This window comes from Canis lupus, chromosome 12, assembly GCF_011100685.1.
Source record: "Canis lupus familiaris isolate Mischka breed German Shepherd chromosome 12, alternate assembly UU_Cfam_GSD_1.0, whole genome shotgun sequence".
Lineage (NCBI taxonomy): Eukaryota > Metazoa > Chordata > Mammalia > Carnivora > Canidae > Canis > Canis lupus.
Genome location: NC_049233.1, coordinates 67862363 through 67875533, shown reverse-complemented (window position 1 = coordinate 67875533; position 13171 = coordinate 67862363). Strand labels below are relative to the sequence as shown.

The following is a 13171-nucleotide window of genomic DNA, read 5'->3' as shown; positions in this document are numbered from 1 at the left end:
AAAGGCTGAAAGAGTTGAAGTAACGTTGTCTGAAGACCAGAGAAAGAGTCCCAGAAATGACAATCAGAACGCTAGTTGGAGTTTAAAACACAGCCCTTTAAAAAATTCCTGTCACTGAACCCTCATTTTTTTCTTACTTCTTTCCACTCATTCATTAATAATCACTTATTACCTTTAGGGTCAGTTCTGCTCTACCATAAGGAATAAAAAAAGATTTAAGGCATCCCCTTGCATTAGGGAAAGGGGTAAATAAGGGAAATAATGAAAAGAAAAATGATCATTCATCAACAATCAGAATTGATGAACAAGGGAAATTCAGCAGTAAAAGCTCTTTTTAAGTACTAAATCTTCTTAAGTTTTATTTGTTTTAGTGATCTCTACAGCCAACGTGGGACTCAAACTCACAACACCAGGATCAAGAGTCAATGCTCTTCCAAGTCAGCCAGGTGTCCCTTCAGTACTACAAGTTTTGATAATTCTTGACCAAGTGGTTCCCTGCTTTGGTGTCATGCACGTTACCACAGTGACAACTCAAGAATCATCAATATGAATGTTAACTACTGCAATAACCTGTAATATTGTTCTGTTCCCAAGGCTTACTTAAATACAGGGCCAGAATCCTACCAACACAATGACACTGACACAAAGGATGAGCATGTATTAGACATTCAGATATCCAAACTATAGTGTTTAACAAGCTTTTTGAGTTTAGTCAAGTATAAAAATCTATTCAATTACTTAATTTCACTCAAAGAACCTGTTGTATTCAAGGCCTAAATATTCAACCACCAACTAGGTGTCTCCATAGACTTGTGCCTTTCAATCACTGATTAAACATTTGTTGAGCATCTACCATGTTCCACAAACTGGGCTAAAAATCAGGTTATGGAGGTAGAAAAAAAACATAAAACTTTTATCTTCATCACTTATAATTATAGGACCTGAACTGAACATTATCACTTCTCTCTCTAAACCTGCTCCACCTGGTATATTCTCGAATTGGCACTGCCACTCAAGAATTCAATCCAGACACCATGGCCACACTCTTCTACCCTCAACATCCAGTCTCTCCGATCATCTCTCATTTTCACTGGCACTACCACACTCCAGATACTCATGATCTCAATAACAGCAATGGCTGAATCAGTTTCCTACATTTGCTCTCAGTTTTCTCTGGTCAAACTGATTAAAAGGGCTGATCATGGGAAGCCCGGGTGGCTTAGCGGTTTAGTGCCTGCCTTCAGCCCAGGGCATGATCCTGGAGTTCCGGGATCAAGTCCCACGTTGGGCTCCCTGCATGGAGCCTGCGTCTCTGCCTCTCTCTCTCTCTCTCATGAATAAATAAATAAAATCTTTAAAAAATAAAAAATAGACTTAAAAAAAAAGAAGGGCTGATCATATCTGTCATCTCCAATCTTTCAATGGTTCCTTAGAGCTTTCAGACCAAAGCTCAAACTCCATGTACTATCTGGTTCCTGTCTGTTCCTCTAGCTCCACTGAGCCAACTTTCCTTTAGCCATCCCCAGTTATTTGCAGTTCCCCAAATGCATCATGATCGTTCACATTCCCTTTCGCACATGTTTTTTCCTCAGCCCTGGAAGACTTCCTCCTCCTCTCCCTCTCCTCCTACTTGCTCTAACTCCTTCTCCAAAAGGAAGTTTAAGTATCTCCTCTGGTAAGCGCAACCTGTGTGTGGCTGCCCCTATGGGATTTTAACTCTGCCTCCCATCCCACCCTGTACATGCTTTCACCGCAGCACTAAATTCACAATGCTATAGTTTATAATTCTTACTTGCCTGTCTCCATTATCAAGCTCATTGAAGGGATAGGTGTGTCTTATATTAACTATTAATCCTCAGCACCTAGCACAGTACTTGGTATTGCTGAAGGAATAGACAGTGATACGCAGTTATTTCAGGTCACAAACTAGGTAAGTCCCTTAAATGTTCCTTTAAATTGCCAAATTCTAGTAATCTAAATCAGGTGAAATTTACTAAGGGAACTACAGTATTTGCTTTAAGGAAAATCAGTGGTTAGTGTCCTGCCAAGGCAAATAACCTCCAACTTGAGATTTTCTCTAAGACTAGCAGTTCTTAGGACAGGGCAAACTTATCTATGTATTTCTCCAGCAGCCTAAACTACTATGCTGAAAACTTCCTAAAATAATTTCAAAACCATCTGAAAAATAAGTGGGCAGGGGTGCCTGGCTGGCTCAGTCAGTAGACTGTGCAACTTTTGATCTCAGGGTTGTTAAGTTCAAGCCCCTTGGTGGGTGCAGAGATTACTTAAAAATAAAATCTTTAAAAATTAAAAAATAAGGGACACCTGGGGGGCTCAGTGGTTGAGCGCCTGCCTTCGGCCCAGGGCGTGAGCCTGGAGCCTGCTTCTCCCTCCGCCTGTGTCTCTGCCTCTCTCTCTGTGTGTCTCTCATGAATAAATAAAATCTTTTTTAAAAATTAAAAAAATAAGTGTATATATATACATACCACATCTCTAAGTACTTGTGTCACCATTGAATTCGCATTTCCCCCTTTAATCAACATTGCATTTTTAATATTTTCACTGAGTTTCGGTTCTCTCTTCTCAAGGAATCTCTTTGCTCTTTTCGTTTTGGGCTTTCTGTTCAGAAAAATCACAATTTATAATAACTTAAAACATTATCCTCATGGTACAAAACCACAACTTGGCTAAGGTGCAAATTCTTAAAAACCAACAAATATTACATAACATTTATCAGTTAGGATTCTACCATTAAACAAAATCTCACTTTTCAGGGAGATATTAGTAGAGGGTTTTTAGTTGTTACTATTAACTGTTAATTTTATTAGCTTTTGGTTTTTTAAAAAAGGCTTTCCTTTTTTTTATATCCCCAGCAATTCTTATTACTGCTTTTTTCTAAACTTAAAAAAAAAAAAAATGTGGGCAGCCCGGGTGGCTCAGCTGTTTAGTGCCTGCCTTGGGCCCAGGGGGTGATCCACGTCCAGCTCCCTGCATGGAGCCTGCTTCTCCCTCTGCCTGTGTCTCTGCCTCTCTCTCGCTCTCTATGAAAAAATAAATAAATCTTAAAAAAAAAAAAAGGAAAAGGGAAAAAAATGTCTTTAAAGATTTAATGAATCCTGTGGCTATTTTTACTGCATTATTTTTTCTGCAGTCTTGCACACCAAAGAGCGATCTGTGAGCAGTCACTAAACACAGAGAGGCTACTAACTGCCTATCTTCCGTCCCGTTTTAAGACCACAATCCTTACCAGGAAGTATACAATACCCCACTCCAACATCACAGGCAAAATAGTCAAATATTATTGCCACCAAAGGGGGGGATAATGATGACTCATCATTTTATAGAGCCACTCTTAATGCTTATCTTCACCAAGATCCCAGGACACAGGTAAACTTATCTTCATTTCATAGATGAGGCAACTGAGGCCAGGGAGGTAATTTGGCCAAGGTCACACTATTCACAAGTAGGCCAATCTTCAAAATGAGCTAGATATGAAAACTCATCTAGACAAATCACTCTGCAAAATATGAAGGGACCACAAATTCATTATCCTGATTTTTATGATGGGACAGCAGGAATAGAATGTTTTTATACATTTCTGTTTTCAGAAAAAGGGCTTCACTTCTGCTTCCACCGTGTATCTTGCTTTTCCAACAGTTCTCTCCCATCTACTGAAAGAATTCCTCCTCTCTTAGGGAACTATGACCCTCCAATCTCCTCTCAGTCCTGTAGACACTTTGGGCAGAAAAAGAAAAACAGAATATACACATACTTAATTTACCACCCAGAGGGGGATCCCTGGGTGGCTCAGTGGGTTAGCGCCCGCCTTGGGCCCAGGACGTGACCCAGGAGTCCCGGGATCCAGTCCCACGTCAGGCTCCCTGCATGGAGCCTGCTTCTCCCTCTGCCTGTGTCTCTGCCTCTCTCTCTCTGTCGCTCATGAGTAAATAAATAAAACCTTAAAAAAAAAAAAATTCTCCTCCAGATAAAGCGTCAAACAATATAAAGCTTCCAATCATGTACTGTTTGATGAAGACACAGGTGTGTTAAATCACGAAATGTGGGATCCCTGGGTGGCGCAGCGGTTTGGCGCCTGCCTTTGGCCCAGGGCGCGATCCTGGAGACCCGGGATCGAATCCCACGTCGGGCTCCCGGTGCATGGAGCCTGCTTCTCCCTCTGCCTGTGTCTCTGCCTCTCTCTCTCTATCTGTGACTATCATAAATAAATAAAAAAAAAATTAAAAAAAAAATCACGAAATGTTTGGTATGTCTATACCAAAAAGAAAAAAGGGCTCTATGCTCTATATTCCGTGTGAGCTGTCACTTGTCCCTGGCCAGCAGCCAATGCAAATCACATGTATTTGATCAGCTGCTTGTCCCCCATCAGACATAGAGAAGATGCGCAAAAATCTCTGAGTTAATGACCAAAAGAAGAATCTGTCGTTTTGATGGGGTCTCGACCCAGGCGTCTCCCAAGACGCAGCAGCGGGACGATGTAGGAGATCGATAAATATTTTCTGAACGCGCGGAAAACAAACATCGACCCGAGAACGAAAAAGCTCGCGCCCTTTCCTGCGTGCGGCGCAGCGAAGGCTCTACCCCCGCCAGGAATTCTCGCGGCTCCACGAAGCGCGATCAGGGCTCCACGTCCGCGAGCGCTGGGGGCGGGGGACCTCGGGCCCAAAGTCACCTGACGCCCGCGCCCGGACCCGCAGCGTCCCCTCCGCCGTCGGCTCCCGAGGCCTCGGCCGCTCGCGTCCTCACAGCGCTCGGGAAGCCAGGGCGTCTCCAGCCGGCCGGGAGGGAAGCGGCCACCATCCGGGCGCGCTCTCGGGCTCCCGGCGAGGGCACCCATCGGCCCGCCGCAGGCCCGCCCAACTGCCAAAGAGCGGGAGGAGCGAGGGGCAGCCCGGCGGAGCGGAGGCTTCCGCCCTCCTTCCCCCCGCGGGAGTCCCGCTCCCCAACGACCCCCGAGAGGGCCCCCAGCGCACTCACACGACTCGGTCCAGAGCGTCCATGGCTACGGCCACGCGGACCCGGCGGGAGGGGAGGGGCGCGCGTGCGCCGCGCGGCCACGCCCGGTAGGCCAGCGCCCCGGAACGGGCGGGACCGGAACTTGCGCGGCACGCCACTTCCGGGGGCCGCCCCGTTCCCTTGGTTACAGATTTCGGTCTGGGCTCCTCGCCGGAAGTGGGCGCTCGCGGGGACACCGCGCGGAGCCGCTTCCAGCACGCGCCGGCGTGTAGACGTCTACGCGGAATGAGGTGTTCTCCTGCGGGGAGTCCCTCGGAATGCCGAGGTCGAGCTGGGCTCGTAGAGGATGTGCAGAGAGTAACGCCGCCGAGCCCCCCCCCCCCCGCCCCGCCCCGTTTTTGAATTGCCGCAGGTCACTGGGATTCAGTATATTCGCACAGGTGCAGCTAATCACCGCTACTGTCAGAACCCCTTTCTGGACCCCAAAGGAAACACCCTTCCAGTCCGGTAGCAGCCACCACCCGGGTCGCCGCCGACCCGCCGCTTCTGCGCGCAGCGAGCAGACGCACTCACGCCTGCCGGTTGCTGTGCGGCCTCCGCGGGGTTCACAGATGATCGTGTTGAAGGCTCAGGCGAGTAGCACGTGTCGGTACTTTATTATTATCATTGGTCACGAGAGACACCGAGAGAGAGAGGCAGAGACACAGGCAGAGGGAGGAGCGGGCTCCACGCAGGGAGCCGGACGCGGGACTCGATCCCGGGACCCCAGGATCACGCGCTGGGCTGAAGGCGGCGCTAAACCGCTGCGCCGCCGGGGCTGCCCGGGTGACGGTACCTCCATCGGTACATTTCATATTTTAGGACTGCATAATGTTCCATTCCACGAACGTTTGTTTATTCCTTCAAGAGATTTATGGATGTTTGGGGTTTTTTCCACTTTTTTTTTATTATTATGAATTTGAACTTTTTTTTGACTATTATGAATAGACTATTTTCCACTTTTTTTGACCATTATGAATTTGGTTTCCACTTTTTTTGACTATTATGAATCTGGTTTGAACATTCACGTCCAAGTCTTTGTGTAGAGATTTCAGTTCTCGGGATCCCTGGGTGGCGCAGCGGTTTGGCGCCTGCCTTTGACCCAGGGCGCGATCCTGGAGACCGGGGATCGAATCCCATGTCGGGCTCCTGGTGCATGGAGCCTGCTTCTCCTTCTGCCTATGTCTCTGCCTCTCTCTCTCTCTCTGTGTATCATAAAATTAAAAAAAAAAATTTTTTAAAAAAAAATCTCAGTTCTCTAGGAGTAGAATTGCTGGATCACAGGGTAACCCTGGGTCTGACACTTTGAGGAACTGCCAAAACTGTTCTCTGCCTGCAATGTCTTACATTCCCGCCTAGCAAAGGAACAGGGTTTGGTATTGGTATTTCTATTTCTATTTTTTATTTTATTTATTCATGAGAGACACAGGTCAAGGGAGAAGCAGGCTCCATGCAGGGAGCCGGATGTGGGACTCAATTCCAGGACCCCAGGGTAACGCCCTGGGCCGAAGCCTGCGCTAAACCGCTGGGCCATCCAGGGAACCCCTATTCTATTTTCTATTACCCCCACCTTCTGGTGTAAAAATAACACATTTATATTAGAGTGCTACAAGTTTGAAGTCTGAAATTAGTTTTGCAGATCTAAAACTAATATGTCGGAATCCCTGGGTGGCGCAGCTGTTTGGCGCCTGCCTTTGGCCCAGGGCGCGATCCTGGAGACCTAGGATCGAATCCCACATCGGGCTCCCGGTGCATGGAGCCTGCTTCTCCCTCTGCCTGTGTCTCTGCCTCTTTCTCTCTCTCTGTGACTATCTAAAAATTAAAATTAAAATTAAAAAAAAAAGAAAACTAATATGTCACAGTCATGCGCTTTTTGTATGAAGAAATAAGGACGTGTACTTAATATCATAAGCTACAGCTTTCTATCATATTATCTTTTTTCTCATGGAAGCAAAACATTCCCAATGTCCCATCTTGAAACTTTTAGCATTTGTAGTGATGAAATGTTTTGTAAATATACACCAATGACCTAGACTAATCCTTCCTTGTGGGAAATGTATGTTCTTTTAAGTTTACATGGAAGTAAAACACTTGAAATGCTATATGTACCATATTTCCTGAATTTTCTGTACGTGATCTCAATGACATTAGATCAGAATACTATAATCATATTTTCATGACTAGAGTTCATCGTGCATCAAATTGGGCAAGAAAAATTTGATTTTGACTGATAGTGTTCTCACCTGTGTAACAGAGATTTACAGGTTCTAATCCCTTAGGTTAGGAATCCTACCCATTCTTAGCATTACCAATTATGTGCAGAGTGACTGCACAATTGTAGTTTTTATTTTTTAAAGATTTTTTTATTCATGAGAGACACACACACGGGGGGGGGGGGGCAGAGGGAGAAGCAGGCTCCCTGTGGGAGCCCGATGTGGGACTTGATCCCGGGACCCCAGGATCACACCCTGACCTGAAGGGAGACGCTCAGCCACTGAGCCACCCAGCGTCCCTGACTCTGACACTCCTGAATCCCTCTTATAAAAGCCTTGTAATTACATGTGGCCCACCTGGATAATCCACATCATCGCTTATCTCAAGATCCTTTACTTACTCATAAAGCAAAATTCCTTTGGCCAAGTAAGGTAACACATTCACAGATCCCTGAGTAAGGACATCTTTTGAGGGGAGCACTATTCTATCAACCACAAGTTCCAGTTTTCCTACTCTTTAGCAAATACTGCTATGGTCCATCTTTTTTTATTAAGCCATACCTGGGTGTGAAGTGGTATCTCAATGTGGTTTTCATTTGCATTTCCCTGAGGGCAAATGATGTTGAAATCTTTTCATGGGCTGATTGGACATTTATAGGTTTATCTCCTTTAGAAAAATGTCTATTTAGATTATTTGCTCATTTTAAAAACTGTGTTGTCTTTGTTGTGGAGTGTACATAAATTCTTTATATTCTAGACATGAGACCTTTATCTGATACACAATTTGCAGATATTTTCTCCCATTGAGTATCTTCATTTTCTAGAGTGTCCTTTGAAGCAAAAGTTTTCAATTTTGCTGAAGTCCAATTTATCCATTATTTTCTTTCTTTCTTTTTTTTTTAATTTTTTATTTATTTATGATAGTCACAGAGAGAGAGAGAGAGGCAGAGACATAGGCAGAGGGAGAAGCAGGCTCCATGCACCAGGAGCCCGATGTGGGATTCGATCCCAGGTCTCCAGGATCGCGCCCTGGGCCAAAGGCAGGCGCCAAACCGCTGCGCCACCCAGGGATCCCTATCCATTATTTTCTTTCGTTGCTTTGTACTCTTTGTCATATCTAAGAAGCCATTTCCTAAACCAAGATGATAAAGATTTACACCTTTATTTTCTTTCTTTCTCTTTCTTTTTTCTTTTTTTGCTTTAGGCATGGTCTTTATTCACTAGGAATTGTATGAATATTACAATTTTCTTTTGCTGAAAAAATATAAAAATAATTTTATATAGGAATATATTAGTTACTGCAAATCTTTCTAAATCTCTGTAAATGTTAGAGTTCTAGAAGTCTGAAGTCTGAAATTAGTTATGCAGATTTAAAATTAAGATGTCGGGACAAAAAAAAAAAAAAAAAAAGATGTTGGGACGCCTGGGTGGCTCAGTGGTTGAGCATCTGCCTTTGGCCTGGGGTGTGATCCCAGAGTCCTGGGATTGAGTCCCACATTAGACCCCCTGCCTGGAGCCTGTTTCTCCCTCTGCCTGTCTCTGCCTGTCTCTCTCTCTCTCTCTCTCTCTCTCATGAATAAATAAAATCTTTAAAAAATAAAGAAGACACAGTAACATGCTTTTTGTATGAAGAAATAGGATCATTTACTTAATACCGTAAGCTACATCTTTCTCTGTCAAATAAATAAATAAAATCTTTTAAAAATAAAAATAAATAAATAAAAATAAAATGAGTGGCCTACATGTATGTAGGTTTATTTCTGGGCCCTGTATTCAGTCTATTCAGTATTGCCTATTCTTTTGCCAATTCTCACTGTCTCAATTACTGTAACTTTATACCAAGTCTTGAAGTTGGGTACTGTCTATCCTCCTTTGTTTTTCAATATTGTGTTGGCTATTCTGGGTCTTTTGCCTCTCCATATAAACTTTATTTTGGGGATCCCTGGGTGGCACAGCAGTTTAGCGCCTGCCTTTGGCCCAGGGCGCGATCCTGGAGATCCGGGATCGAATCCCACGTCGGGCTCCCAGTGCATGGAGCCTGCTTCTCCCTCTGCCTGTGTGTCTCTGCCTCTCTCTCTCTATCATAAATAAATAAAAATTAAAAAAAAATAAACTTTATTTTGTTTAAGGAGTGATTTATTACTATTTTTTTTACCGAAGTTTATTCTTAAATGTGCAACAGGATCTAACAGTTCATTCTAGCTACAGGTGGCAACAGATACATGACAGGGAATCCAGATGTTTAACAAGAATGGAATTACGAATCACCATTGTCTCAAGCATAAGGAACAGCTTACTTTTTGTCAGATTACTTTTTCTTTTTTTTTTTTTTGTCAGATATCTTAATTCCCCTGTGACCCCAGGGCCCATCCCCACAGCCTTCACTTTTAGCTCATTGGAGTTTCTCCTGCTCCTCTGTTTCTTGAATGCCTTATCTTTCTCATCCATCTGCTTGGCCTGCTTCTTGGGCCACTTGAGGGGCATTTTCTTGCCACCTTCACATCCAGGCATGGCACCTGCACCCCTTTCACAGACCCTGCCACCAGAAGCTTCTCCATATAAACTTTAGGATCACTTTGCCAATACCCACAAAATAACTTGTTAGGATTTTGATTGGGATTGCACTGAATCTAAAGAGCAAGCTGGGAAGAACTAACATCCAGACGATATTGTGTCTTCCTATCCATGAATATGGAATATCTTTCCATTTAGTTCTTTTTTGATTTATCAGAATGTTATTTTCCCCATATGGGTCTTGTATGTATTTTGATTAATACCTAGTTTTTTTCATTTGGGGGGTGTTAATATAAATAATATTGTGTTTTAAATTTCAAATTTCATGTGTTCATTGCTGGTAGATAGGAATGCAATTGCCTTTTGTGTATTAACTTCCATCCTGCATCTCTGCTACCATTGCTAATTAGTTCCACGAGTTTTTGTTTTTAAGCTTTTTTGATAGTTGCTCTCACATTTTCTACATAGATGATCATATCATCTGGAACAATTTTATTTCTTCCTTCCCAATCTGTATGCTTTAAGTTCCCTCTCCTTGATTGCATTACCCTAGGTAATCTAGGACTTCCAGTGCAATGTTAAAAAGCAGTGGTGAGAGGGGACATTCTTACCTTGTTCCTGATCTTAACAGGAAAGCTTCAAGTTTCTCACCATTAATATGATAGCAGTCTTGTAGACAGTCTTTATCAAGTTGAGGAAGTTCCCCTGTTTCATTTCTGATATTAATAATCTGTCTCTTTTTTTTAGCCAGACTTGAGTCTTATCAATTTTATTGATCTTTTCAAAGAATCAGCCTTTGTTTTAGTTGACTTTCTCAACTGATTTCCTGTTTTCAATTTCATTTACTTCTAATTTTTATTATTTCTTTCTTCTCCCTACTTTGGATTTAATTAGCTCTTTTTTTCCTAATTCCCTAACATGGAAGTTTAGATGATTGATTTTAGCTCTTTCTTCTTTTCTAATATACATATTCCATGCTATACATTTCCTTCTAAGCACTGCTTTCACTGTGTCTCACAACTTTTAAGAAGTTTTGTTTTCATTTAGTTCAAAACATTTCTAAATTTCTGAGAGTTCTTGCCCTGTGTTACTTGAAGTATGTTGCTTAATTTCTGAGTATTGCGGTATTTTCCAGCTCTCTGTTATTGATTTCTAGTTGTTTCATTGTGGTTTAAGAGCAGACATTGTATGATTTCTACTCTTAAACTTGATGTTTTTTGCCCCCAAATGTGGTCTATATTGATGAATGTTACATGTGAGCTTGAGAAGAATGTATATTCTATTGTTATATGAAGTAGTCTATAGATGTCCCTTATGTCCAGTTGACTGAGTTTTTGAGTTCAACCATGTACTTTAAAAAAAAAAAAAAAACACAACATTTTATTTATTTATTCATGAGAGACACAGCGAGAGAGAGAGGCAGAGACACAGGCAGAGGGAGAAGCAGGCTTCATGCAGGGAGCCCATTGTGGGACTCAATCCCGGGTCTCCAGGATCATGCCCTGGGCCGAAGGCAGGCGCTAAACCACTGAGCCACCCAGGCTGCCCGAGTTCAACCATGTCCTTCCATCATTTTCTGCCTACTGGATCTGTCCATTTCTGATAGAGTTGCAAAAGTCTTCAACTATTAGTGGATTCATCTATATCTCCTTGCAGTTCTATCAGTTTTGCCTCATGTATTTTCATGCTCTATTGTTGGACACATACATGTTAATGATCATTATGTCTTCTTGGAGAATTGACCACCTTATCAATACGTAATGCCCCTCTTTATCCCTGATAACTTTCCTTGGTCTGAAGTTAGCTCTGTCTGAATTAATATAGCTACTCCTACCTTGTTTGGATTAGTGTTACAATGATTAGGACCTGAGCCAAAGGCAGATGCTCAATCAGAATCACCCAAGTGTCCCTCATATAGACAACATTTAGTTGGGTCTTGTCTCTTGATGCACTCTGACAATCTGTCTTAATTGGTGCATTAAGAGCACTGACAGTCAAAATTATTGTTGACATAGCTGGATTCATATCTATCATATATGTTACTGTTTTCAGTTTGTTGCTCTTTGTTGTTATTTTTGTCTTACATTACTTTTGTCTTTTGTGGGGTTTTTTTAAAGATTTTATTTATTTAGGGCAGCCTAGGTGGCTCAGTGGTTTGGCACTGCCTTCGGCCCTGGGGGTGATCCTGGAGACCCGGGATCGAGTCCCATGTTGGGCTCCCTGCATGGAGCCTGCTTCTCCCTCTGCCTGTGTCTCTGCCTCTGTCTCTCTCTGTGTGTCTCTCACGAATAAATAAATAAAATCTTTATTAAAAAAAAAAGATTTTATTTATTTATTTACGAGAGACACAGAGAGAGAGGCAGAGACATAGGCAGAGAGAGAAGCGCGCTCCTTGTGGGAAGCCTGATGCAAGACTCAATCCCAGGACCTCATCACAACCTGAGGTAAGGATAGATGCTCAACCACTGACCCACCCAGGTGCCCCGGTCTTTGTGAGTTTTTAAAAAGATTTTTTTTTTTTTTAAAGATTTTATTTATTGGGCAGCCCAAGTGGCTCAGCGGTTTAGCACCGCTTTCAGCCCAAGGCATGATCCTGGAGACCCAGGATCGAGATTTTATTTATTTATTTATGAGAGACAGAGAGAGAGAGAGAGAAGCACAGACACTGACAGAGGGAGAAGTAGAGAAACTGGTGGGGGAGGAGTAGAGGAAAAGACAAGCAGACTTCTCACTGAGCATGGATCCCAATTTAGGGCTGAATCCTGCAACCCTGAGATCATGACCTGAGTGGAAATCAAGAATCAGACACTCAACCCACTGAGCCACTCAGGAACCCCAAGGTTTTATTTTTAAATAATCTCTGCAACCAACCTGGAGTTCCCACTCACAATCCCAAGATCAAGAGTTGCATGCTATACTGACTAGGCAGCCAGGTGCATCTGTATTTTGTGGGTTTAAATGGCATTTTATATGATTCCATTTTCTCTCCTTTCTTAGTATATTTGGTTAAACTTTTTTTAAGATTTTTTTTTTAAAGATTTTATTTATTTATTCATAGAGACACAGATAGAGAATGAGAGGCAGAGACACAGGCAGAGGGAGAAGCAGGCTCCATGCAGAGAGCCCGACGTGGGACTCGATCCAGGGTCTCCAGGATCACGCCCCGGGCTGCAGGCGGCTCTAAACCGCTGCGCCACCGGGGCTGCCCTTTTTAAGATTTTAAGTAATCTCTGCACCTAACATGGGGCTCAAACTCAAAATCCAAGATCAAGAGTCATATGCTCTACCTACTGAGCCAGCCTGGATCCCCTAAACTTCTTTATAAACTTCTTAGAAGTGCCTGGGTGGCTCATTGGTTAAGCATCCAATTCTTGATTTTGGCTCATGCCATGATCTCGGGGTCGTGAGATCAAGCCCCATGTTGGGCTGTG

At 43.2% G+C, this 13171-nt stretch overlaps 1 protein-coding gene across 3 annotated transcripts in view; it reads right to left on the bottom strand.

The window, feature by feature from the left end:
- RPF2 (ribosome production factor 2 homolog) overlaps positions 1-5102 on the bottom strand; it is a 40494-nt gene extending 35392 nt beyond the window's left edge. Inside the window, exons 1-2 of one of the 3 annotated variants that reach the window (XM_038554957.1) lie at positions 4996-5102; positions 2487-2619 (exon numbers count right to left, since the gene is read on the bottom strand). In XM_038554957.1, coding sequence (XP_038410885.1) covers positions 2487-2619; positions 4996-5018 — 156 coding nt within the window. In that variant the 5' untranslated portion in view covers positions 5019-5102. Of the gene's footprint in view, positions 1-2486; positions 2620-3594; positions 3736-4690; positions 4954-4995 lie in introns of those variants that run through there. The other 2 variants (XM_038554955.1, XM_038554956.1) reach the window with 2 other exon arrangements.
- Between the last annotated feature and the right edge of the window lie 8069 nt (positions 5103-13171).